The 25,117-nt window shown below is 37.1% G+C and overlaps 3 protein-coding genes across 13 annotated transcripts in view; 1 reads left to right on the top strand and 2 right to left on the bottom strand.

Moving 5' to 3' along the window:
* Nucleotides 1–49, bottom strand: part of CPNE3 (copine 3) — a 29,974-nt gene extending 29,925 nt beyond the window's left edge. Inside the window, exon 1 of the mRNA XM_075023540.1 lies at nt 31–49. The gene's annotated coding sequence lies outside the window, so the exon portion shown is untranslated. The remainder of the gene's footprint in view (nt 1–30) is intronic.
* RMDN1 (regulator of microtubule dynamics 1) lies at nt 49–14,465 on the top strand. 4 transcript variants are annotated; one of them, XM_075023545.1, is made up of 10 exons: nt 59–208; nt 834–945; nt 3,671–3,758; nt 5,458–5,617; nt 6,280–6,369; nt 7,031–7,086; nt 9,169–9,256; nt 10,786–10,816; nt 12,109–12,242; nt 14,277–14,465. In XM_075023545.1, exons 1-10 carry the CDS (start codon nt 74–76, stop codon nt 14,313–14,315), a joined length of 933 nt encoding a protein of 310 aa, XP_074879646.1. In that variant the 5' UTR covers nt 59–73; the 3' UTR covers nt 14,316–14,465. The 4 variants fall into 4 exon arrangements, 3 of the variants coding, with proteins under 3 accessions (XP_074879648.1, XP_074879646.1, XP_074879647.1); XM_075023546.1 differs by lacking the exon at nt 59–208 and adding an exon at nt 215–360; XM_075023547.1 differs by lacking the exons at nt 12,109–12,242; nt 14,277–14,465 and adding an exon at nt 11,450–11,686 and having other exon boundaries at nt 49–208.
* Nucleotides 14,466–16,452: 1,987 nt separating this feature from the next.
* Nucleotides 16,453–25,117, bottom strand: part of WWP1 (WW domain containing E3 ubiquitin protein ligase 1) — a 63,298-nt gene continuing 54,633 nt past the window's right edge. For all 8 annotated transcript variants that reach the window (XM_075023529.1, XM_075023528.1, XM_075023527.1 and 5 more), the window contains 7 exons: nt 24,242–24,375; nt 24,009–24,149; nt 22,547–22,667; nt 21,255–21,359; nt 19,905–20,001; nt 19,518–19,590; nt 16,453–18,351 (listed from right to left, as the gene is read on the bottom strand). In XM_075023529.1, the coding sequence (XP_074879630.1) occupies nt 18,252–18,351; nt 19,518–19,590; nt 19,905–20,001; nt 21,255–21,359; nt 22,547–22,667; nt 24,009–24,149; nt 24,242–24,375 (771 nt within the window). In that variant the 3' untranslated portion in view covers nt 16,453–18,251. The remainder of the gene's footprint in view (nt 18,352–19,517; nt 19,591–19,904; nt 20,002–21,254; nt 21,360–22,546; nt 22,668–24,008; nt 24,150–24,241; nt 24,376–25,117) is intronic.

Here is a 25,117-nt window from a genome sequence, read left to right as displayed (position 1 = left end):
CCCCGCGCCCCCTCGCCCGAGGCCGGCGACCTGGCTGGGGGCCGAGGCGTGGCGCGGGTCCCGGCGTCGCGCAATGGCTGGCGCCCGCAGCGGCGGCGGGCTGGCAGGCGGAACGGGCGGCCGCTGCCCTGGTTTCCTCCCTCGCCCGGGCAGGGCTGGGGGACGGACCGGTTCCTCCGCTGGCGGGGGGCGGCGCTCGGCGGCGGCGGTCGGTGGCGCTCGGCGGCGATGGCTGCTGTCATGGCGGCGCTGGCGCGGCCCTTCCGCCGCGGCCCGGCCTGCCTGGGGAGGCTGCTCCGGCGGGGGGCGGGCGGCGCGACGTGCGGCCCGCGGGGCCGGGGGGGGGCCGGCGGGAGCGAGGTAGCCGGGTTGCTGCTCGGGGGGGGCGGCGGCGGGCGCGACCGCTTCCAGGGTCTGCGGGCGGGCGGGTGCCCCCGCCGGTCGCCTCCCCGGCGCGGCGGGAGCAGCCGCGGAGACTCCGGCCTGGCCGGACGTAGCCAAGGGCTCGTTTATTTTTGCCAAAGCTGGGATCCCCGTGCTCGTCTGAAGAGCACAAGTTTGCTTTTTTTTTTTTTTTTGCTTCTTACCTTGTGTTTGCTCCATATTCGTGGTTGATTTTCAGCGCAGTGCTCTGTTCCTATTTCAAAGAGTAGTTATGAGCCTCTGCTGAAAAAACTTAAAATGCCCGCCTGATGTTTTTCTTAACGAGGGTTTTTTTAACTTTCAAAAGTCTCTTTTCAAATTCTGAAATATAACTGGTGCTAGAGACAAGAAGAACTTTTTTAACTCTGAGTGACAGTGTTTATTAATATGTATCTTATGATCCCATGCAGGTGCTTAGAAAAAGCCTTCGAAGGGGGGTTGCACTTTCAACAGGGTCCTTTTTGGTTTATGAAGCTCACAAGCTGATTTCTGGCTTTGCTGAGGTTCATGCAAGCTTCAAAGGTAATATTTTCAAATTTTGAAGTGCACAGGTTGTTCTAATGCAAAACTTAAAAGCTGTAGTGCCAGAATTATATGGGGAAAAGGGTGTAATGCTTTTGATTTTCTCCACTAAGACTGAATGCAGCATGTTTCCATGACAGGATGCTTTTGAATTGGCTCACCTTAGCCTTGTAGCAGTTTAACAAGTGATTCTCCTAAGTGTCACTGAAAGCAGATCTAGTAGCTCATCCATCTAGGCTACAACACATGCACAAGGTGTATGATACCTAACTTGTTGCCCAAGCTTTAAAGAACTCTTCTTGAGAAAGATATGGTTCGGTTAGGAATGCGGACCAAACCTCGATCAGTTTCTAGAAATCTTAGTTAGCTCAGATTTTTCAATGTGAACACAGTGCAATTCCCATTTAATCTAGTTGAGCAACACTGAGATTGCATTTCAGACAAAATTGAGCAATGTCTTGTATTTTTGCCACGCTGAAAGAGGGGAAGAAAAGCCTTGCTTTACCTACCAGGAAAGAATAGAACAAGTGATAAAATGTCCTTCTTGAGATCTGAATACAGATAGTCTCACTACTGGAAGAAAAGTAACATTATCTAAAAAGGGGATATTGTTGCAGACTTGGAACTTGTCTATCATGTGCTAAATTAAGGGGTTTTGAGAGTAAGCCTAACCCGATGGAGAATGAGCCTAAATGAAATGTATGCTTACTGTGTAGATTAGATAGTAGTCAGCTCAGATAACCTGTTTGGAACTACTTGGATGTTTATGCCTATAGAAATAAAAATTCAGACAATAGACTTTTGAACAGATAAGGAACTGTTTCATTTGCTATAATAGAATGAACTTTGGTGAGTAGATTTAAGATAGCTACTGAGTACACAAACAAGAAAATTTTCCCCTGAGGAACATAAGTAACGCTACTTAGTTGCCTCTGGTCTTTTTTAGTGCTGTCACTTGAATCTGGCATTTGCATTGCCAAGAAAAACAATGCTAGTGGGCTTTCTATGCAAGACAAGTAGTAGATACGGTGAAAATAAGAATAAAAAAGAAATACCTGAAAAATACTCTTGAAGAAATATAAGTCTAATAATTTATGTAAAACACCTGGTGGGAAATGTGTTCAGAAGACTGATTTCTGAGCATTTAGTCATTAGATAAGTTAGTAGTGTTCAGGGAGTCTCAACAAGCAAAGATAACAGTTCACTGAAGCTAATACTGAGGATGTACCATGAAGCTAATCTTGGACACTAAAATCCAAAGTCCACATAGATCGTTATCTTATCTTTGAAATGGTTGATAGAGGGCATTTAGAGATGCAGGGTTAAAAATTATCCAGAATGCTCTTCTGATCTTCAACGATTTATATTCTAGGATCTTTTTAAGCTGAAGAGAAGGCTTTTGTGTTTAGTAGCCTTCAGTGTTTTTTTCTTCTGTAAGTAAAACTGTGCCGCTGTGAAACATGATTACCATATTCAGTAGATAACTTGAAAAAAGTTATAAAAGCTTATAAACAAAATTCATTTTTATGAAGTGGGGGGTAGAGCTTATGTTTTGACTTAAAAGTTTGATCACGGACCCAGGAGTAATACCAAAGAGATGATAAACTTAGCTGAAAGTTCTGTAAGAAATTAGACAAAGCTTTTGACTTAAAAGGTAATTTTTTCGTGTTTTAATATTGGCAGAAGAGTAAACGCGGAGTTTGTTCTTCTCCTGTACAGTTATGTACTTCAACAGAATTATCTACCTGCTTCCCTTTGGGTATTTTTCCTCCTAATTCCATCTGTTCTCATGCTAGAATCCGGCATTGTGTGGTGTTCAATATTTCTGTTTCTGGAATGCTGTTTATATATTATTATATTCAGCGAGTTGTGGAAATCGTACTCCCCCATCTCTGTTGTGTTTTAAAGTATTTTCTAAAAAAGAATTAAAGTATTCTAAGAACAATGGGTACTTAGTCCATAAATAGATACTCTAGAAAGTCAATTCTGATTTTCAAAATTATTTTTGCTTTTAGTATCTTCTTGAACACATAGCGGTTTCAGTAGATGAACTGTATTTTTTGGAGTTGTGTTTGTGAAAATCTTAAGGACTTCAGTCAGAAAACCTTTGAGCAATGTTTCATTTTGGCTTGTTGAGTAAGATAATGGGACCCACTCAATCTGCAGTCATTCTGGCAAAACTATGGAATCATACTGACAATGAAGAATATTTTTAAAAAAATTATTATTATTAAATTTAAGTTCTGTATACATACTAATGAAGGGGGTTTGTTACTTTCAGATCTCTACTGCACTTACCCGCCTGGTCGTATTTTTCATGCTGCTTCCCACCCACCCCCCCCCCCCCCCCCCCCCACCCCCCCCCCCGCTGTTTTCACAAAGAAGAAAACAAATTGCTTCTACTAGTCTGATCCATTGAGAAAGACACTTTTGAATGTTAAGTCTGTTAAGCATCCAGAACTCTGTTGCTGAAAGCTGTTTTGTAGTTTCACGAGAGGCATGTGTTCAGCACTGTTTCTTTTCCTCGTTGTTCATTGTAAATGTAGCTTATTCAATCCTGCTGTGCGTTTACATTGTTTGAAATGATGGCCTAAAAAGGAACTACAGTGTTTGTTCTTTGTGTTTCAGCTAGGTTGTCTTGCTCTAAAATGTTTTATTTATGCTGTAATGTCCTAATTACATGTAATTTGTTCTTCTGTTTCCACAATTTTAACTCCTCCTTAAGTGGAAGAAGTTATAGAGCAAGCAGACTACCTGTATGGGAGTGGAGAAACAGAAAAGCTATATCGGTTGTTGGTTCAACATAAAAACAGGTACTTGATTGCATTGAGATATTACTGTGACTTCTTTTCAGTGCTCTTCTGTATCAATTTTTCAACTAATGTTCCCACTGTGGTATGCTGGAGAACCTTGCTTTCATCCTTATGTAAGCAGGAAAGAAGGACTCTTGATCTTTTTCCTCCTAATGGCAAAAATGAATGAAGAAAGGACAGGTAGCTGTAGAAGGTGAGGATTAACACTCAAGTTTTTCAGTCCTGCAGAGGAGGGGTTTTTGCTTGTGTTTTGTTACTCTAAGAATCCTTTAAAATACAATGCAAAACCTCGTGATGTGTCTAGACATTACTAAATAATCAAAGTACCTAGAATTCAGGTACTGAAAATTTTTGAGAGTCATTGTTTCATTTCTTTTTCATTGCTGAGCAGCTGTTCTTTCCATTTTCATTTGTCTCACACTAGGATTTGAGTCTGAACAAAATTGCTCCTTACTCATGTAGTTGTCATAACTGCACAGAACATTACTGATAAGTGAACTGGGACAAGCTGTTTAAGGAAAAAGCAGAAAATGCATTGCAAACTGAAGAGTCCATTCCTTTGGAGGAGACAAGGCATCTCCTAGAACGATTCTGGAGGAAGTCAACTGTTCAGTTGTTTTCAGTCGTTTCTAGTTTTGGGGGTTTTTCCCTCGTTCTTGCCAGGGGTGCAAGTATAAAGCCTGGACGTTAAATAAAGGTCCTAGTCTGTAAGGGACACTGTGTCATAAGCAACATGTAAGCTTGCTACTAGGTGTTTAACAATACTAATTATTCTGTGAGGAGTAATGATTCCAGTAGCAGTACTTCACATTTTTGTGACTTGGCTGAAAAACGAGTCTGCTAGTTCTGTGTTACTGTGTTAATTAGAGCAAGACTGCTGTGTCATGAGCAATGACTCAGTTTAACTCCAGATAAGAAAACTGGCTTTTATTGATACTCCGAGTTTAGCAATAACTCTTGTATGCTTTTTAGTATTTTTGGTTTCTGGTAGTTTTGACTTCAGTATTGCTGGGGGGGGGAGTTTTATAGCCAGAACCTCTGAAAGACTTTCTAAACTTAAATTTAATATTAAAGTCTCTATTAAAATACTAAGCCAAAATTAAAATGGTAATTAGCTAAAAGTATAGTAAAGTGCAAGCAGTGTTTCAAAACAATATGTTAACTCAATAATAAAACTTAAAATCCCTTATCTTTGGCTATAACATACTATACACCGTTTGATATAGTGATAAAAATAAATTTATAAATGTACAGCTTTATATGTTGGGGGTATGGCTAATCTATGTTTTTTCACTATTGTTGTAGGAAGAATTTCATTATTTAGGTACAATTACAGGGAAAAAGATGCATAATTTTTTAAACATTCTAGTAAACATTAATATAAAATCAGTGGAATACTGCAAAAAATACCGTCTATCTAAGAACAAAGTAGTGCTTGTTTTCCTTCTGGTGTTTTGAGTGGTACTGTTGGGTTTTTAAAATCTGCATCTTTTTTGAGAAAACAAAGTCCTTTCCTACAGATATGTTTGCTTCGCAGAACGAAGGTATCATTAGCTTGGGGTTGTATATAGCATACAATGACAGATGATATGCTGTTGTCTTATCACTCGAGATACATATTTAAAGACTGGTTTAAGAGCTTTGCTTGCTTTTTTTTCCATTATTGTTTTAAAATGTTAGTGTTTCTGTTCATAACTAGTGATGACGCAGAGTTGTTATGGCGGCTGGCGCGGGCATCACGAGATCTAGCTCAGCTTAGTAGTACTTCTGCAGAGGAGAAAAGACAACTGGCGTATGAAGCCCTTGAGTATGCAAAAAAGGCACTTGAAAAAAATGAATCAAATTTTGCAGCACACAAGGTGAGCCAAGCAAAATAACTGAAATCTTGTTCTTTGATTTCTGCCAGTAGAAACTGGAACAAATGTCATTGTGCTGTTTCAGCAAACTTCAGCATAATTCAACTTTTCAGTTGAGAATGAGTAAGACTTCTAATTCTCCCTAACTTTCTTGGAGTATCAGAGTTCAGACTTTTGCAGCTATATTTCCTCTGTACAGGAAACAGGAACTGGTTAAATGTGTGCAGGACCATGGAAGGAGGTGACTGATCAGGTTGATTACAGCTGATGTAATCAGCTCATCCTTCTCTGATGTAGCCTTAAAAATGTACATGCCCCACATTCAGCATGGTGTTTCTGTGCACAGTAGTAGCTCTGCAGAGTTTCTCTGGAAATACTTCAGGCTCTGGGTTTGTTCTGTTGGGGGTTTTTTTGTGCTGCTTCTCTCACAGGCAGAGAGCAACAAAGTATAGTCAGTTGTGTTGGCATCTTGGATAAGAAGAGGATGTTAATGCAAGCAGACCAGCAAGTTGCTCTGATGCTGCCTGAGCTGTTCATAACAAATACTTCTTGCTTGTTCTCATTAGTGGTGTTGGCAGCTATTCTTTTTTTTTTTTTTTTTTTAATTTACTATTAATAGCTATAGTGTTGTATTAAATGTTTTATTTTTGTTCTTTGAATTACAGTGGTATGGGATTTGCCTTAGTGATGTTGGAGATTTTGAAGGAATCAAGACTAAAATTGGAAATGCCATTGTTATCAAAGAGCACTTCCAGGTAATGTAAAGTTTTTTGCATACAACAGCATTAATGCGTCCAGTATGTAGATTGAGTGATAGTTGTGAACTATTTGGCAAAAATTTGCAAGTGTACTTCTGTTCAAATCTCCTGGTGACACTTTGGTTTTTGGGTTATTGTGACAGTCCTGAATGCCCCAGCAGCAAGGAGTACAAATGATCCCCTGCAGTAAACTAAGTCCCTATAAAAGGGAGTCTCGAAATAGCTGAAGTGCTTTTGAAACCTCTTAGGACTAGATAAAGTGTAACTGTGCTATTGAGAAATGGAAGTGTGGCTGTCCTTCTAACTGTGGATTGTGTAGCAGTAAAGGACAAATACTGGAGAAGATAAAGGACTACTAATTTTATATGACCAGAAATTATTTCAAAATCTGAACATGCCAAGTCTCATGTGAAACTCTTAATGACCTACTAAACAGAAGTGCTTAGCAATCTGTCAGTGTCTTCACTTTCTTGGAGATGAGCCGATTTAGTTTTGTGCACTGAATAAATACCATATTGCCTTGAAATTCTACACACTGTTAATCTGGTTTAATTAACAGTAGGAAAACAAGTCTACTTTTTTTTTTAATGTATTTTAATCCAGATGTGGCAGAACAACTTGTTACATCTTCTGTTTCTCTTTTTTTTCCCCTCACTAGAGAGCCATTGAACTGAATCCAAAAGATGCTACAACAATTCATCTTATAGGCATTTGGTAAGGCGTATTTTCAAACAAAAGTTAGAATGTGGCAAAGAAAAGTGCCAGAATATAAAATGTATTACATGAATTGCAGAAATGCTTGGAATACTTCAGTGGCTTGTAATTAGTTGATGCAAACATGAAAACCTACTGAACCTGTATAGGACATCATGCCTTAAAAAAGTCTTGGCTGTTAATTCTTATGCAGTTCAAAAAGATGAAAAATAATTGTTCATTCAATTTATTTGTATTACTATATGGAACTATTAAAAACTCATTTTGCAGACGCAAGTATGTTTCCATAGCAGACACCAGAGATTGTAAGTACAACTCATTTTGTCCTACTAGTGTGAATGGAGACAAAACTCAACACTGAATTTACATTGAATTTCAGTGATGGGTGCATCTTAATACAATCTGTGTATAGTGAAAAGCTATTGAAAGTGAGATGTGTTCCTAAAAGACTTCTGTTATTATCTGTCATTGTATTTTAGAAGTTACATTTAAGTAAAGCAGCTTATAAATGCATATGCATTAACAAAAATCTCTGAAATTGAATTTACTGCTCAGTGAAATTGGTTCTAAGAATTACTGTTACATAGCAGGTGAAGGGACTGGAAATACAATTTTCCATACTAACCGGAGTGTTCTGTGGAAGCAGTGTGATTGAAAGCAGTATCTTTTATGGGTTAGTGAGAGACCCCAGACAGCATTTCTCGTTATTTGTCTGAAAGAGACCAAAGCTGCTACATTGTTTTGCAGGAAATCTCTACTGGGAGATTGAGAAATTGAAAATAAATAAAGCCAATGTATTCGTAGCTTAAAAATAGTAAAAACCACAGCCACCTTCTCTATGTTTTTTTCTGGACTCCTGAGTATCAGAGTAAACTACAGTCTACTGCTCCAGAGTTTACTACTTTACAAACTTACTTTGTTTTTTCAGCATCCACCACTCATTCCCATATGACCTAACAATTGCAATAGTCCAAATTTCTAAACAGAAGCGTATGCTACCAACTGAATGAGCCTCCAGGTCAGTTTTAAGATAGGAAGCTTGTTCTGGAAAATACTTAAGACATTGTTCCTAAGGAAAATTAGAAAAGGTGATAAAAATGTGAGATTTATTATTGCTTTTGGCACTAAAATATCCCCATATTATATATTTAAATATACTCATTATTGAATCCCAGAGCATCTTCATCTGAAACTGGGATTTGGTATCAGCCAATTCTTGAATATTTTTCTCCTTTCTAGTCTATCCTGGATTGAACCTCTTTTATTGGCATTTCTGGTAAGGCACATCTCTTGGCAAAATTTCAACTCAGACTGTGTATTCCGTGCCTTGCCCCCATCTCCTCTGAACACTTCCATTTGTTAATTTTTCACCTCCTCTAGAGTGCTCTATTTTACACAGTGAATAATATTTTTATACTCATTGTGGGAGGGTAATAAATTGAATAGCATTGTTTAACATTTTTACACCTGGAATGTTCTACATATTTGAAATACTTAACAAATGTTTAATCCTTTCAACATCTCTGAGATGGGTGACTGATTACCTTTGTTATTTAGTACATAGGAAAACAGCATAGTATGGCCTAGCCTAGAACACAGTAGTTTGATTCCTGGGTTTATTTTCATTCTTATAGGTTATAGAGTCTTTCAGGAATGTACTGCAGATCTGATTTATATTAATAATTAAGAAAAAGAAGGTAGTGTTGAGGTAAGGCAATGACATTACTTGGTTGTGCCCTGTTTTTGCAAATGTATTAGAAAAATATCAAATATACATAAATCATTAAAATCATTCAAGCTCAAAAGCTGTCTCATGGCTAATAACTGTATCCAGTTTTGTCTAATGTAATAGCAGTTCCCAGTAAAAGACACACCAAAATTTCTTTAGCAGAGCTACGCGGCAACTTCAAACATCTTGCTATTTTGTTGTACAGTCGTAAGAACTTGCTTATAGAACTTGCAGTGTGGCTGCAGTTTTTGTGACTCTTGGAAACAACAATTAAGACATCCAAGATATGAGAGTGTTACTCAAAAAAAGAGAAAAATGTGAAGGGTATATATGAATGTTTCCTTTCACTCCAGGTGTTACTCCTTTGCTGAAATGCCATGGTACCAAAGAAAAATAGCTGCTACACTATTTGCCACACCACCAACCTCCACATTTCAAGAGGTACAATATGAAAATGTTTCACAGATTATTATTCCCCTCACAAAGCTGCTGATACACTTTTACTAACCTTCCTGACAAAACTGACCTCTACTTATGGAATAAGCATGCGCTTGTGAGTTTACAACTGTCAATAATAAAATGTGAATATAACAGGAGAGTGAGGGATATCTAAAAACAGGAGAAAAATTTTTTTTTCAGCTGTAACACACCTAGAATAGTGAAAATTATTTCATGTAGTTCATGCAGCAGAAAATAACAAGCTATATGTAACTTAGTTTGTATTTACTATTATGATCTATTGCAGATAACTGTCTGTACTAGTTCCAGTGCTGATGATTTATATGGTGGTGTTATACCATGTACTTATTTGATAGGACTACTAGATTTTTTCCCTTTATATTAAATGCAAAAAGCAACAGCTTGCTTTGTTACTTAGCACGAACAAGTACCTTCTCATCCCCTGGCTCCCTATGGTGTGTTTTTTTTCAGTTGAGAGTAATTTTGTTCATCTTTACTATGAAAATTGCTTTGTCATACGCCCTAGAACATATGTCCATATGTATATCTTCTAGGGTGTCTACACAGTGTGCATCTTATTTAAACACTTGTACGTATATAGAAACTTGAAAACTAAATCGGTATTAGGAAAGTTTGCTGCAGCTGTTACAATCTTCGTTTGTTTAGCTCAACCAATAATGGGCCCACTATGTTTTCTTCTTTTAAGGGTGGGCAGGGGGCAAGAGTCACTACAAAGTAATTGTAGAAGGCTGCTTGCTGTTACACAGAAAGCAATTTAAGCTCTGATTGAAAAAGAAATAGAACTTTTTAATGGAACATCAACCTTCTAAGTTTTGCTGAAAATCACTCTTGGAAGAATACAGTCTCAGCCAGGATTTCAAATACTGCAGAATCAGGCCAGTCCCAGCATCGAGTTCTGTAGCGCTTAAAGTGGCTGAAGAAGTAAACTTGTCCCAGAACCTGTAGTTGAGCCATACTGGTAAGACTTCTGCAGTTTCAGTACAAAATCTGTTTTGTAGATACATCCGCGCTTTTAAGTTCTCTGACAGTATTTTCCCTCCAGATAGTAACATCAGAAGAGGTAGGAATGGACTGAAATTTCTGATGTGCAGGATGGGAAACCAGTTGAAAAATACATGCGGATTTCATAAAGGTGTATTCTCATGTAAGAGGATACTAACTGGTTTTCTGTAGGAATCAGTTCTCCCTGAAGTATAGTCAACATTAATGACCTGAATCATAAGATTTGTTTCATCTATTAAATTTATACATGAGAACTGGACGGGGGAAACTGCAGATATGCTGGATGGTAGAAATGAAATTAAAAAATGATCTTGACAAGTTGAAGACTGGAAAAACACAATCCAATTTGCTAGGGACAAACAGGAGGTACTGTACTTATGGACAGAAAGTCCTTATTCAGCTGTGTTAAGCATGTGTGTAAGGCTTTAGTTTGACTACTGTGTTGAGTTTATTCTCCATTTTAAAGAAGACAACCTTATCTTTTGCAGGCTCTTCATTACTTCCACATGGCAGAGGAAGGTAATACTTCTAGCTTTTCTGGACAGAATAATAACTTTTAGGAATGATGACTTCCAATAAAACTCTAGCTTTTCGTATTATCTTAGTAGCATATGATCTGCAGATAAACATATCAGCCTGTTGTGCTAGTCAACACACTGGACTGTTACATTGGAATGTTTCATCAGAGATACTTTAAGTACATTACACGCTCACTATCATCACTTTGAGTGTAACACCAGGGTTTTTTTCAGGATAAGTATTAAAGTGAAATTTGTACCTTCATTAGTAACGAAGTACTCTTCCCCAAGGCATTCCACTGGAATGCAGGGGGAAGAAGCAAGCAAAAGGAAATGTTTTGTCACTTTTCCTAAATTTAAAGTTCAAAAGTCCTCTGTATTCTAAATAGAACAAAAGAGAAAGCACACTTTTTTTATTATTTCAGAAGCTATTTGGATCAGAGTGCCAATCTAACGGGCAGTAAACCTGTCCAGATGTAAAAGAAAATACGGACTATTATTTTTCCAAGAGGGAAGCCAGTAAGCAAAACTGACTAGCTGAAAGATAAAGGAAGACAAGGGACGACAGTGTTCTATGAAAGATTTTATCAGTGAAGTTAAAAGGAAAAAAGTTCACTGTGTATCTTCCCCTCAGTGTCAAGGAATGCACCTGTGAACCAGAATGGTGGACTTAATCTCAAAATGTGCCTCCAAAACACCTCCATATGTTTTGAATCCTGACCCTAGATCCAGCAGCAGAGAAAGCCTCTGCTAGAAGTATGAACAGTAGGCAAGACTAATAATGATTGATAGCCAAAGTATGCTCTATAAAACCAACTTCTTAAATCTCTCCTGAAAAATGTTAAATGTGGGTACAAACAGTTTTAAGTTTTCTTTCTGTGCAGCAAAAGCTAAGCTAATACCGTATTTGTGTGGTCTGAAGCTAGGAACTGTGCCATTTTATTTCCTTGCCTGCACTTGCTAAGCTGTTGCATTGCCTGTTGCACCTACTAGGTCCAGAAAATCACAGAATCTGCAAAGCAAAGCTGTTGTGCATTGACCTCACTGCTTTCCTCTTTGTGAGGAATCTAGTCTCATTTGGTATATTAACTAACAAGCTGCTAGCTAATGTAACTGTACATGAGACCAAAATCTAGCAAGTAGAAGTTTTACATTGGCTTCCTTCTGATACAAAGCCAAAATACTATTAATCTTTTCTGAACTAAGTATTTAAAGGAGTGACACTATATCATGGCTTTGATTGGTAGTATGCTGCTCATTCTCATTTAAAGCTGTTCTCCTGTCTCTATACAGCTGACCCAAATTTCTACAGCAAAAATTTGCTCTTTTTGGGAAAGACATACTTGAAGTTAAACAATAAAAAGATGGCTCTTCTGTGGTTAAGTAAGGCGAAGGAGTATCCTGCACATACAGAAGAGGACAAACAGGTAGGAAGTTAAGAACTGTAATAGTACAATCATATATTGTAACCAACACATGTGACATCATGGCAGTGGAATGTTTTATAAAGGTAACTTGGAATAAATTGTAGTTCAGCACCTGTAATCCAGGATCACATCCAGACACCAAGAAATTCTAGTATGTTGGTAACTGCCTCTGAACACAGTGGTTGGAAATCCTCTGTTTATAATAAAGAACTATTATTCTCTGTTCTTCATGATGTTTTTGTAGTGCTAACAACAACTCAGGCTTAACTGTGTTGTTGAAGTTAAGGCAGGCACCTGAGCTAACCTATGTCTGTGTGAGCACAGATTCACTTTTCATATGCCTACAAATGGAAAGGTAGAAATCATATTTTGGAAGAGCTAAAAACCACACGAACAGGAGGAAGAAAAAAGCATGGATGTATCAAAAACTTGCTAGATCCATAAAATTTGACATTGTAGTCCTTTGCAGTCCCCCAGGGAGAGATTCAGACTATCTGAATTGAGACAAATGGAAGCAATGTATCTTTGACAGCAAATCTCCAACACTAGGTGACCTGAGGCACTTCATTACCCTTTTGAACTGCTCGGAAAGACCCTGGTTTGGATGGGTAGACATCTGCTTCCTACCTAAACACATACAGAGTACTTCCAGGAGGATTAATCCATTAGACTTGTTCTGACCTAATACTTCACTCAGTATAAACCACAGCAATTGCACTTATCTTTCATAACAATCCTGTTAACATCAGGAGTAACAAAGCCTGATTTCCAATTGATTTTTTCTTATAGGTGTTTGACCTCCAATTCATTTAGCATGAAGCTGCAGCATGAGATACTTTAACTGTTAGAGAAAGCATCAGAATGTGTTGTGACATTCTGAATGTCCTAATTGCAAGAAATAGTTTGGTAAGATTTTGCACTTCACACCTCAGAAAAAACACTACTGAGGTTTGCCTCCGTAGATTCTTCAGTAAGGCTCGAACTGTTTCTCCCAAAAGTGAGCTCCTTCAGTAACACCTTTCAATAGAAATACAAGTAAAGGTTCTGTTCCTCCACTGTTTTGCAAAGTGTATAGGAATTTAATAGCCTGAAGGAGTAGTGGTCTTGGCATGTAGGAAATTAGTCAAATCTTCTAACGGTTACTAGTAGCTGGAGGCACATAGGAAACCAGTGATCACAAAAGCTTGCCTTTCTTTAGAAACCATGCAAAAGGAGTCAGTAGCAATTTTTGTGCAGTAGCCAAGTTGTTAAACCGCTTATCAGCTTGCAGCAGTGCTTGGCCTCCTGGTACAAATATCTTTCCTTATCTCCTGGAAGCGTGCAGAGCTGCTGACCTGAGAGAGGTGGTATTCTCTCCATTCTCTGGGTGCATGTGTAAAATGCAAAATTAATTGGGAACTAGACTTGGTAGTCCAGTAAGAAGGAACCTGGCCTTTGCAAAGAAACTGGAATTCTTGTCTCTGCATTTGGCAGAGGTAGGCATAAGTAGGTTTTCTGAACATTTGTTACCTCTTGAGTATCTGGCTTACATTGTCTGCACTGCTTGCTGTCAGGACCAGAAGTTTGTTGGTTTTTTGTTTTGGTTTTGGGGTTTTTTTTAATATAGATGATAGAGGTCATGTTCAAATGTTATTAGATTTTACCAAAATCCCTAGGCAAAGGGAGCCTCAGAAACAGTCTTCTCAGACTCCCTTAGCCACTGTCCAGAGTTTTGAAAACCCTAGCTTGGCTGGTTATGGTCAGATACAGGACAACTTACTACATGCTACTATTGGACTACAGCAGATCAAGAGCTAATCATCTGTATTCAACACAAACTTACTACATAGAGTAAGTGAATTACACTGAAGGCACTGGCATCTGTGTTTCAAGTACTGAGCATCTTGAGCTACAGAAGAAAAATGACTAGTCTTAGGAGGGTTCTGAATTTACAGAACTGTGGTGAAATGTTTGGGTGCTTGCATGCTAAGTTCTGCTAGAAGAGCCTGTAACTAGCTGGCACTGTTTTGTTTCGAGTATATTTATTTCTTTCAGGTACAGAAAGAAGCTTTGGAGTTGCTTAATTCTATATAACAAGAAACAAGATAATGGGAATTCAGTGCCTCAGGTTTCAGCAGCATAGGAAAAAGACCCCAAATACTACTTTGGTTTATTGAAGCTGTTAATAAAAGTATAGCTTAAACCTGCTGTCTCCATTTTGTTTCAATTAAACTGTCAGCTAGATCTGTTTCATTATGTGATCCTGTCTGTTGATTTACATGGGAATTTTTTTACACTGTTCAGCTGCAAGTTATGTATGAGGAATAAGCATAACTTTAAAGAAAGGAGGTACAGGGCCATTACATCATTACAAACCTGCATTTTTTTCTAGAGCATTCTCCTTCTGTGGGGTTCAGTGGCCTTCAAGAGTAATATATATTCACATTATTAGATGTTCCTACAGATTTCTCATTAAGGCTGCACAAGCAATCTTAATTCCAGTACAGTTAAATGGTAGTGTTAGACTTCGTAAAAAGTGCTGTGGTTTAAAAAAAAAAAAAAAAAAGTGAAATTGGGAATACCTAAGAAAATCCATTTATGGGTGATACCAGCATATGCAATGAGAAGCTTTCTGTGAAATATAAATACTTATTTGCACATTGAGCGGCTGTGAAGTCTGAGGATTTAGTGGCTGCACAATGTTTACTGGACATATGTGCTTCTTCCCTTAGGCTATGATGACTGGATACTCCCAGTGCTTTAGGAGGGAACTACAATTTGGAAGCACGTACACTTCTGTTTGTAGAGATAAAGTAAAACTTTCTTCTTGTTCTTGTTTCTATTTTAGCAGGAACTTTCACCAGAAAAATAAATTAATCTAAGTTAGATAACCAACACAGAAAATATTTACAGACTTTCCAAACAATATATTCTGGTTACCCAGCAGAAAAAAGAGGACCAAATAATGAAAAAATGGTAGGCAAATACACATGGTATTGCCAGTAGAAAGTCTAACAATCTAGAACAAATTGACTATAAATACATGGTGTTCGCTTTAATAGAAAAAAGTGTTGTGATCTATAGGAGAAAGATGAAGAAGGGTATAATTTGCTTAGACTAAGAAAGCAAGCCTGTGCCAAGTCAGTAGAAAAATCCACAGCTGAGAGACGATCTAGAGTTTTAATTCTAGCCTCAGATCATGAAACTAGTTAAAAGGTGGTTTTCTCCACTACAGTAAAGTAATTCTTCTATTAGTAGAGCATCAAAATGAAGTCTTTGATATGTCAGAAGTCCTGGGGTAGATGACATGTAGTGTTTCAGAGAGATTCTTCAAAATTTTCTGCGTTCATAGACTACAAAAACATCTGCCATACACAAAACCGCTTCTGGCAGCTTTGTGGCAGAGGCACCTTACTTCGGTGCCTTTTCTGCTGCAGAAAACAGTATCTGCACAAAGAGAAAGGGTATCCAGGTACCAAGTAAAGATTGTCGAGTGTTTGGAGAGCAGCTGAGTTGCTTGCAGGAAGAAAGGAACAAATAGAACCCATGACCTACTCAGTAGCTCCTTCAAGTGGTATTCCCTCGCTGGTTCCCTCGTCTGATTTCCAGCCTTTGCTACCTTCCCTCTCTTTGCGGTCTTCCTTCCTCCCCCCAAATACAGCTGAATTACAGGGAATGCAAATGGGAAAAGAAGTTACAATGCAGTATTACTGAAATTCCCAGAAAGTCTAACTACACACACACACACACAAGTGTATAAATCGTAGGTTTTTTTCCTCGAGCGCCATGCTTTCAGTCAGTCTTGAAACCAATAGATCATATACACGTACAGAAGGCCACTAGGTTTGTTTTTTTCCTTGCTTACTAACCCTTACCCACAGGAAAAACGATTGCAGGTATCAGACAGCTAAAATTATCAAAACAATAAAGCAACTACATTCTTGTGATGTGCTGTCTTTTTTATTATTACTGTTTTGTTCACTTACTCACAGGTTCACAAAATTCAGCAGTTGGTAGTGGGTCACCCAAGTCATTCATTAGTGCAAATTCATGAAGTTCAACTCTATGACATTTAGCCCTCTTAATTGTCTTTTAGGCAAGCCACACACACTTCTGTTGCCCAGCCTTTGACCTTTTTTTGTTTTTTTTCTTTTTTTAAAGCTCCCTCCACTCTAACCAGCATAAGTCATAATTTAAGTGGATTTACACTTGAAATTAATTTAATGCTATATTTATGAAAATGGTTTTGCAGAAGATATTTGGTGTAGTATGAAAAATCCTCAAAGTGGTGGAAATTTTTGAAACTCTTATAGAAAGGTCATCTAAGATAGCAGTCTATTGGGCCCGTTGCACTACCAGTGTTACCAAAGCTATGTGCAGGTTAACAGCTCCACAGTAGGCTGTGCATATGCAATACAAAGCCTCAAGAGAATCCAATATGTAGAAAAAATAAAATTTTGGCAGAATTCAGTTGCTGTGTTGGAAAGATACATGAACAGATATAGCTTTTTTTTCCTGCATGTACACTTTTAACAGTGCAATATGATATGTTACAGAAGTGGTTTTAATCATATTCTAAGAAATCATTTGCATGTGTACAAAATTCTGTATAAGTTAAATGTAATGGAATTTACAGTTAATATTTAAAGCATAATACAAATGGTAATTTTAAACATGTTTTTACTCTACAATAAGGAAGCACAGTTTGCTAAAAGTAGCATTTAATATAATTCACATGAATAAGGTGTTAAATTTCTTTTTGTTTTTAAAACACATCTTTGCAGTTCAGCAAATGCCCTCAATGCCAATAAAACTAATTTTAAAATGGCTTTATATTATTGTGCACTTAGGACAAACCTGACCTACGTAAAAGAATGACAGATTTTAGACATACTAACTTAATTCAGGTACATCTGAATTTCTGTAAGAACTTAAGAGGAACGAAAGTATTTAATACTTAGGAATATTTTTATCTGTGCAAAGCTTATGTAACTTTCATTTTATTTGGGTTTACTAGATCCAATAACTGAAACTGAATATGAACATAGAAAGCAGCAGTTCACATTGCCTTTTGTATACCTTATAACTCAGTTTACATTCATATACTACAAAGTTGTAAAAAGGACATCACAGATTGAAAAGGGAAACAAAAAACAACAACAAAAAAGAAACCTGTAAGACACCAGACCAAGGAGAGAATGTGTAGTATTTTCTCTTTTATTATTATTTTTTTCTTTGAAGATTACCTAACATCCTCGTGGTAATAACCCAAGGTAATACGTAAACAAATTTCAATGCTGCTCAAATGAATTAAAATATTCTGTTCAGCTCCTACAGTAAGTCAGAACAGTGGCACCAATTCCTTTCAACATTAAATCACATTCATCTTATTGTACATGACTCTTGTGCAAGTAGTAAAGGCTTTATTCATGACCTTGGCTACATCAGTAGAGAGGGATATATCAGCTATTTATATATTTAAAAAAATTAAACTGACAGAACAACATATTCTGTCGTCTCAAATACCAGCAGCATCTTTCTACATACTTAGGATACGTTTGGCCTAAGCCTTTAACACCTTTTAGAACAGCCATGCAATAAAACAAACTTGGAGATGTTTCTTAAGAGAAAACACAGAGCAGTTTAAACATTTTTTCTGAATAATAAAGCCAAGATAAAGCAAATCCAGGCCCTTTTAAATGGCTGCAACTTTTCAAACACTTAAAGCTCTATAAAACTAGAGCCTATTAGTATATATATTTATATTTTTTATATATATTTTAAATAAGTCTCTTGTCTGCTTTCAAAATTTATGAGGGGTTTTTCTGGTCTTTTGGAAGGGCAATAAATAAAAGTAGAAAAGGCTGAACTGTTTTGCATATCTTTGTGGAAGAACGGAGAACAATTCTACTTTTAGAGTTTCAGAAATATCACTGTACAGAACAAAAAGCTTATATACAATTAAGTGTGCAATTTTAGTTGGCTGGGCCTTTTATTATGCAAGATCTCCTTTTTGACTAGAAGCCACTTCTACTCTTGACCAAATCCCTCTGTTTCTTCAATGGCAAAGAGCAGCTTCTCTTTTAGTTGTTCATAGCTTTTATATGGTGGCAAATCCAAACGATTAAAACTGAGCAGAAAAAAAACAAGATTTTGTTAAGGTTATCTAAATTCCATGTAGAACACTACAGAACTCGACTGCTATAGCAGAAGTTAAAAGTGTTCTGATCTAACAATTAGAAATGAAGAAATAGCAATCGGTGCAATCTTACTGCCTTGACATTTCTATGAGCAGTAAAAACAGACAAAGTTTGAGAGGAATACTTTAAGAAACAAAAGACTGGTTACCACATCAGATAAAACCCAGAACCTTTGAAGACTAAAGACAGAAACTATAATACTCAGAAAAGGAAATGTTCGCCATGAAGTTTAATATCATCCTAGATTGATGCGTCTCCAAATTCCAGCAAGAGCATGAAAAAGCTGAATTTTTCTCCTTCCTACACATGCCTGGATATAGGGGGGGTGTTCCCTCTAAACTTTACCCTAAAAGGCTTCTGCCAAAATTCTGTTTCATTCCCTCTCTTCCCCAAAATTATCTTAGACAAAGAGGGATGTTTAACTCTTGCAATCATCACTTGAAAAAACAGCACCGGTGGAGAAAATGGTAAAATGGAGAATCCTATGAAGCAGTTTAAAAGTATGATGAATATTATTGTCACCATGTTGCCAAAGGAAGGTGCATCCATTTTGCACACAGCATATGTGGGAAAGTGATCTGTGTGCCTGTTCCACCAGTTTGGTGTAGGAATGCCAAGCCAATAACAGTCTGAAGCCTGACAGGAAAAAGTATCTGCATTCTTGGTTAAGCATCCTTGTTTTGAACATTTGCCGTGATTTCTTTCACGCTACTTTTTCTCATGACTATACATTTATCTTTTATAATGTTACTGTATAATGTGTCTAATAACTGTATATACCTAATACCAACAAGAATTTTGTTCAGTTATTTAATATTCTCTAAAATACAGAAGTAGCAAAACACCTCTCAGTTCTATGCAAGAAGGATGATATACTTTTGATAGATCTGATACTGACAAACTGTATACAGTACAGTAGCAAAATTTAAGAACAGGGCAACCAGAAAAGTTTTCCATACTGGCATGTCAGAGCAATCAGAGAAGATGAAGATGGAGATAGCGAACTGATTCAAATTAGATTTCATTTGATTTGGTCAATGCAAGACCAAAAGAGAGAACCACTAAAAGAACAGAAAGTTCACATGTAACAACTCACCAAGTGTGACTTCTTGGTAACCAGGTTTCCTTACCAACTTTTTCAATGCAGAATTTCTGAGGACCATTACTTCCTAGAATAGAAGATTTAAAAAAGTGTAATCTGTTCCTTTTAAGTAGCACACATGATATATACGTGACATAAGACAACTCAGATACAGCAGACAGAACTCATTAGGTGCTACTCAATGTTACATGAACATTCTTCTCCTAGAAATGAGCTAATTTCCTAATCATTTATAAATGTATTAATGGGTTTTCTGATATAAAAAGCCCTTCTAGATCCAAGCTGATGTACATGAAGTTCCTGCTATCTGTACACTTGCAGCATGGTTCATTTGCAAATGGAACAGTTACAGTATAAAAGTTTTGGTCACTTTTTACTTACCCATAAGTTCAGCAAATCCACCCAGTGGTAATCTGCAAGTGCCAGTGACAAACTGCAGAAGTCGCATGCGAACCTCGTTGTCTGTTTCTTTTACAAACTAGGTACAGAAATTCAAATTACTTAATAAAAATCTTTAACACAGCTGGAGAAAAACAAAAACCCCACATGATTGTTGAAAAAGTATAATTCCATTTAAAAAGACACCACCTTGAGAACAGTTTACCTTTCTTGATTTCAGCAAAATTGGGTGGAAGGAGAAGACAGTGATTTCAGATTATATGCACTGTCGACTGTTACAATGTGAAGGCTGGCAACAGCAAATAAGAATTTTTATCTATTTTATTCTACACTAAAATATAAATCATGCCAATGCTTTATACGAAGGCTATTGCCATTTTGATTAAACATATCAATAGCCTAGCCACAGGCTCTGGGTATTTCAAGATTGCATGTAGCAGTCTCAGTGAGAGAAAACACCATCCGTAACAGCTGCATCACTTTGTAAGGAAATTCACTGGGAAAGGGAAGAGGAAGAAAAGAGGGGGGAAAGGGAGAACATCTCAGTAAGACAGGGCATGTATAAGCTAGAATTTTGACTCAGAAAAACCTGACAAAATGAACATTTTTGTTCTATGAATGTTGAAACCATATCCAAGTTACTTGAACTTCTGTTTAAGATTCTTTCATTACCAAGCTTCTTAAAAATAGATCATATCATCAGATCTTACATTAACTGACAATATAAATAAGCTAGGAAATAATTGATTTGCATCATTTTCTTATAGGAACTTTGTTAAAAGCATCTCTAAAGTGGTGATTTATCACAAGACAGGAACTGCCTAGCTGTGACTTCTCTCTAGGGAAATTCATAGAAACTGGAAGTCTGTATAGCATTTTTGGAGGTTTTTTCTGAAAATAATTCTTAGCCAGCTTAATTAAAATGTGAGTTATAATCAGTCAGTGCAAGACTGGCACAGTTAATATGACAACAATCATAAATAATATGTGGCATTTCAGATGTACATGTGTACTACATACAAGAACATTTAGAAGGTAGAACACTGCTAAGAAAACAAAAAACTCTATCGTTGTACAATCAATAAGAAGGACAAGATATAGAAAAAATATTCATGACCCAGCCATCCAAATGTAACGTGGGTATCTATCTGCCATTTCCCACCCTAAAGTATGCTCCCTAAGAATCAGTAATCCTCCTTTCCTTCTCTGAAAAGAAAAAAAGAAAGGAAGCAATGAGAATCTTCATTCAGATGGCACCCCTCCACTCCACGTCATTTGTGTTACAAAAAAAAAAATATCTGAAGAAGTCAGAAATTTTGCTGATCAACATACCTGCCAGAACCATATGATCTGCTTGCTATTCCTTGTGTAATGACGATAAACAGTGTTCCTCTGCCAGTCTGCTAAATCAACTTCTTGCATACCACAGAGCATAACCTGGAAAAGAGAATGATTACTTGACAATATACATGTCTACACGCATAAATTAAGAGTTAATTTTGTATCTTGTATGAGACACACTAACAAAAATGGAAGTTCCTGCTTCCAAAAAAGGACTGGTAATTTTTTTGTTTTACTCCACAGTTAGATTTTCCTTTATCCTAAGTTTACAGAACTCCTCCAAAATTGTTTATGTATTTAAGTGGTCTGAAAGCCTGCATACCAGAAACTTGTAAGATAGATCAAAGTCCTTTCTCAGGAAAAACTCCCATTTAACTTAAGAAGCTTTCAGAACACTGCTCATTATATATAGGGAACTTTGGCAGGTCTCACAGAAATAAATAAGCATAGCACTACAGAGCCTTTTGTCCCTGCTCCTAATGACAAACCCAACAGTGAACATATGCAGGGTTCGGCGTTCGGAAGATCTTGCAATGTCATGGAAAGTTAGAGGGTTAGTCGCAGCCTTGTGATGTACCTGTAATCCCGCCTCCCCTTGTTAGTATAAAAGGAATTAACTGTGCAATAAAAGGCGGAAGTTGGCGCTCACGCTGTGTGTGTTATCTGTCTCTTTCCCTGGTCCAGGCCGACCAGTGATCTAAGCGTGGCACCTTGATATGTAGCGAATGCTACAAACATAGAGGTCAGGCTGATTGTTAAGTAAACATGGTGCAAGCGATTCCTGTTACCAGCCCTTGGGTTACATACTGCAAATTCCAGTTTCAAACCTTGTGGATTCCTCCAACTTTCTGTCCTTAAGCGTAATAACCCTAGAACCTGTCCTAGACTATATAGGTGAAACTAAGCAATCACTGTACACCGGAATCAACTTCTGTGCTGCTACAAGGTAATTCTACCCATCTACCACAGAGGGAAAAGTTTTCTCGGACTAATTGATCCATCTGTGACCTCATATTCTGAACCTTTCATAGAAACTTGCAAAACACATTTTAATACTGGGGAGGGAATCTAAAAATCCCAACTGCTGAACACCACACCAATTCAATAGATACTGTCTTTTCACCATGATTTACCCCCACTGCTCCTATTATTGAATGTTCCATGTTCCAGAAGCTATCAAATGCAGCATGCCACAGATGAAAGCTTCAAGCTGATCTATCCATTTAATCATTCCATATGTATTACCTTTGCAAAAGGTAAAACTCTTGAACAGAAAACCTCACCTCCAGCTCCTTTTCATCAAAATAGTGTAGCCACTGTAGAGGAACAACTTCATTAAAACCATCAAGAAAAGCTTTGGTTTGTTCTCTAACTCCCCGAGAAAATCGCCACTCAGCCATTAGGCTAGGATGGAAAAAACCAAACATAAATTAAACATCAATTTTGACTCAACATGAAGAAGTTCAAACATGTGTGATTGTGTGTGTGTTCCCATGAGGTAGCACTCCCGCCAATTTTACTTTCTTACACTGTACGATTCCATAGACTATAAGGGATTTAACATTCTAGTATTATCACAAATCTCCAAACTCAGACAACAGTAAAGTAGCAAGATGTACTTAGATTACCATTCCAGTTAAAAAAAAAAATTATTATTATTAACCTTTCACTAATCAAAATTCAGCAACTTTTTAATGAAAATAATGCTACTTCAGCATTACAATTTTGTTATGGCAAAATTTGATTTAGCTTAAAAAGTGCATCATCCTAGTGTTTCAATGGTAGAAAAATTTCCATCGATTTTAAAATATTCCGTTCTTGAGCAAAAAACACCATGTAGGCAGAGAATAATAAGAAATACCGTTGCTTATAATACCTATAACTATGGTTGCTCAATACTTCCAGCATAAGACTATTTCCAGCTTCAACAAAGAGTAGTCAATTTCTGTTCTGAGCTTCTGATTTATGCTAAGATTTGGAGGAAGAGGTAATGTTTTTTAAGTTTCAACTAAAATGGTCAAGCCACTTCTGAATAAAAAACAAAACAAAACAAAAAAAAACCCAATAAATACAAATACATACTATAGAAACTATTTCACGGAGAAACTAAAGACTGCTAATTTAAGTGGAAATTTTACGTGCAGCACTGGGCATACACTGTATAACAGAAAAGGATCCGTGTACATCTGCTTCTGAGATCATTCTGAATAAATGGATCAGAAATACAGGTTCAGAAAAAGAAAGGCAGTGATAAGATTAGGAGAGAAGCAGGTAAGAGCAGCATAACAAACTTTTTTTTCTCTTTGTTCAAAGTCACATCACATTACACACCATTCTGAATTTCAGTTTCCACAGTGACAGCAAAGTTCTGAACAATTTTGAAATCCTCTGTTAAGTACATGTCTTCCCTTCAGCTGGATTTGTTACCTGAAGTTATAGGTTTGCTCATTTTCAGTTTCACCTGTTCTCTCATTGTACATGTAATAACAAGACAGGTCATCTTTTCTCTATGAGGTCTTCTCTATTTTTTCTCTTGACGGGGGGAAGGGGGGTTGGAGGAGAGGGAAGAGGGGAATAGGAGAGATCAAAGTGTATCAAAAGATCATGTGTACCAAGATACCATTTCAATAATAGACCCAAGAATTACATAGTAATAGGAAAAAAAAAATCACATACTGTGTCAAAAAAGACTAGAGCAACAAAATAAATATGGAACACTTTTTTTCAACATCTACACCTTCCTACCCAATATATTCTTCTTTGTTCTCCTCAGTTACCAAGATATTTGAACCTCCTGATTTCAGCTCATGTGAGGTTACTTTTCCTAAGAGCTCCATATCCACACAAAAGTACATTTCCAAGTTACACTCTTCGATGTTATTATCCCTGAATGAAAAAAAAAAAGGCACAATGAATGCTGTATACATGAAAAAAAATCCATAAAACATCAACACACACACAAAAAATAATCTACAAACCTTATCCAAATTAGGGAGTTGTAAAATTCAGTATCAATAGATTCTAGGTCCTTAATGGTAAGTTTTTTGCTCAGCATTCGTTTGTAGAAAGGCAGAGAAAAACCAGTGTCAATAAATTTCCCATGAAACAATGCCTGTTGAATAGAAAAAAGTCTGTTTAGCTTTTACTGAACTGCTGAATTATTGAAGTATTCTGGACTTGAGTTCTTTTTTTTTTCCTTTCTCCTTCAAATAATACAAAGCACCAAGTAGCAGTAGCAGCTTGGTATTTAAAAAGAACAAAACATTACATTAAATGGGAAGAAAAAAAACGATTAATTGACAAAATTTATCCACGCATAAGTTATCATTACAATTTAGAAATTCTTTCATTAAAAAAACCTTATCATAAAAGGATGAAGTCTATTAAAAGAGAAAATTAACTAAGTTTCCTCCATATTATGTGGATAGGTATATATGCCAAGGGTTATTTGATCCTACTTGAGTACTACTGCCATTTTTTACTACATACATACATCCTGCAAAATCATCCTTTACACAATGCAATCACAGACTGCTTCAAAAAGAGCTTTGGGAATCAGTTTTTTTACAGGTGAGTAACAGAACTGAGAAATGAGGTTCTCCCTTCTACTGCAAAATGAAATTGAAAAAAAAAACCAAAACATGGTCACACTTATCTCACCATGCATACACAAAGGGTGTAAGCTAATTTCTAGTACTGAAGCATAGCATTACACACACACACACACACACACAGTGTTAACCTCCATACTGACTCAGTGCATCTGAGAGCTAACAGCACAGCTGTAACTATGAAAAATATTTTTTCCCTCATCCTTACCAAGTACATTTTCTTCACTAAAACACCCCTTTAAA

The sequence above is a fragment of the Buteo buteo genome, chromosome 3 (assembly GCF_964188355.1).
Source record: "Buteo buteo chromosome 3, bButBut1.hap1.1, whole genome shotgun sequence".
Taxonomy (NCBI): domain Eukaryota; kingdom Metazoa; phylum Chordata; class Aves; order Accipitriformes; family Accipitridae; genus Buteo; species Buteo buteo.
Note: the sequence above shows the minus strand (reverse complement) of the source record. Positions and strands in the feature narration are given on the sequence as shown.

Bases quoted from the DNA above. Each gene is read 5' to 3' on its own strand.
- RMDN1 (XM_075023545.1), top strand. From the start codon at position 74: ATGGCTGGCGCCCGCAGCGGCGGCGGGCTGGCAGGCGGAACGGGCGGC. The intron at 209-833 runs GTCGGTGGCGCT...GATCCCATGCAG, and splicing joins GGCGGCGCTCGGCGGCGGCG to GTGCTTAGAAAAAGCCTTCG. The intron at 5,618-6,279 runs GTGAGCCAAGCA...TTTGAATTACAG, and splicing joins CAAATTTTGCAGCACACAAG to TGGTATGGGATTTGCCTTAG.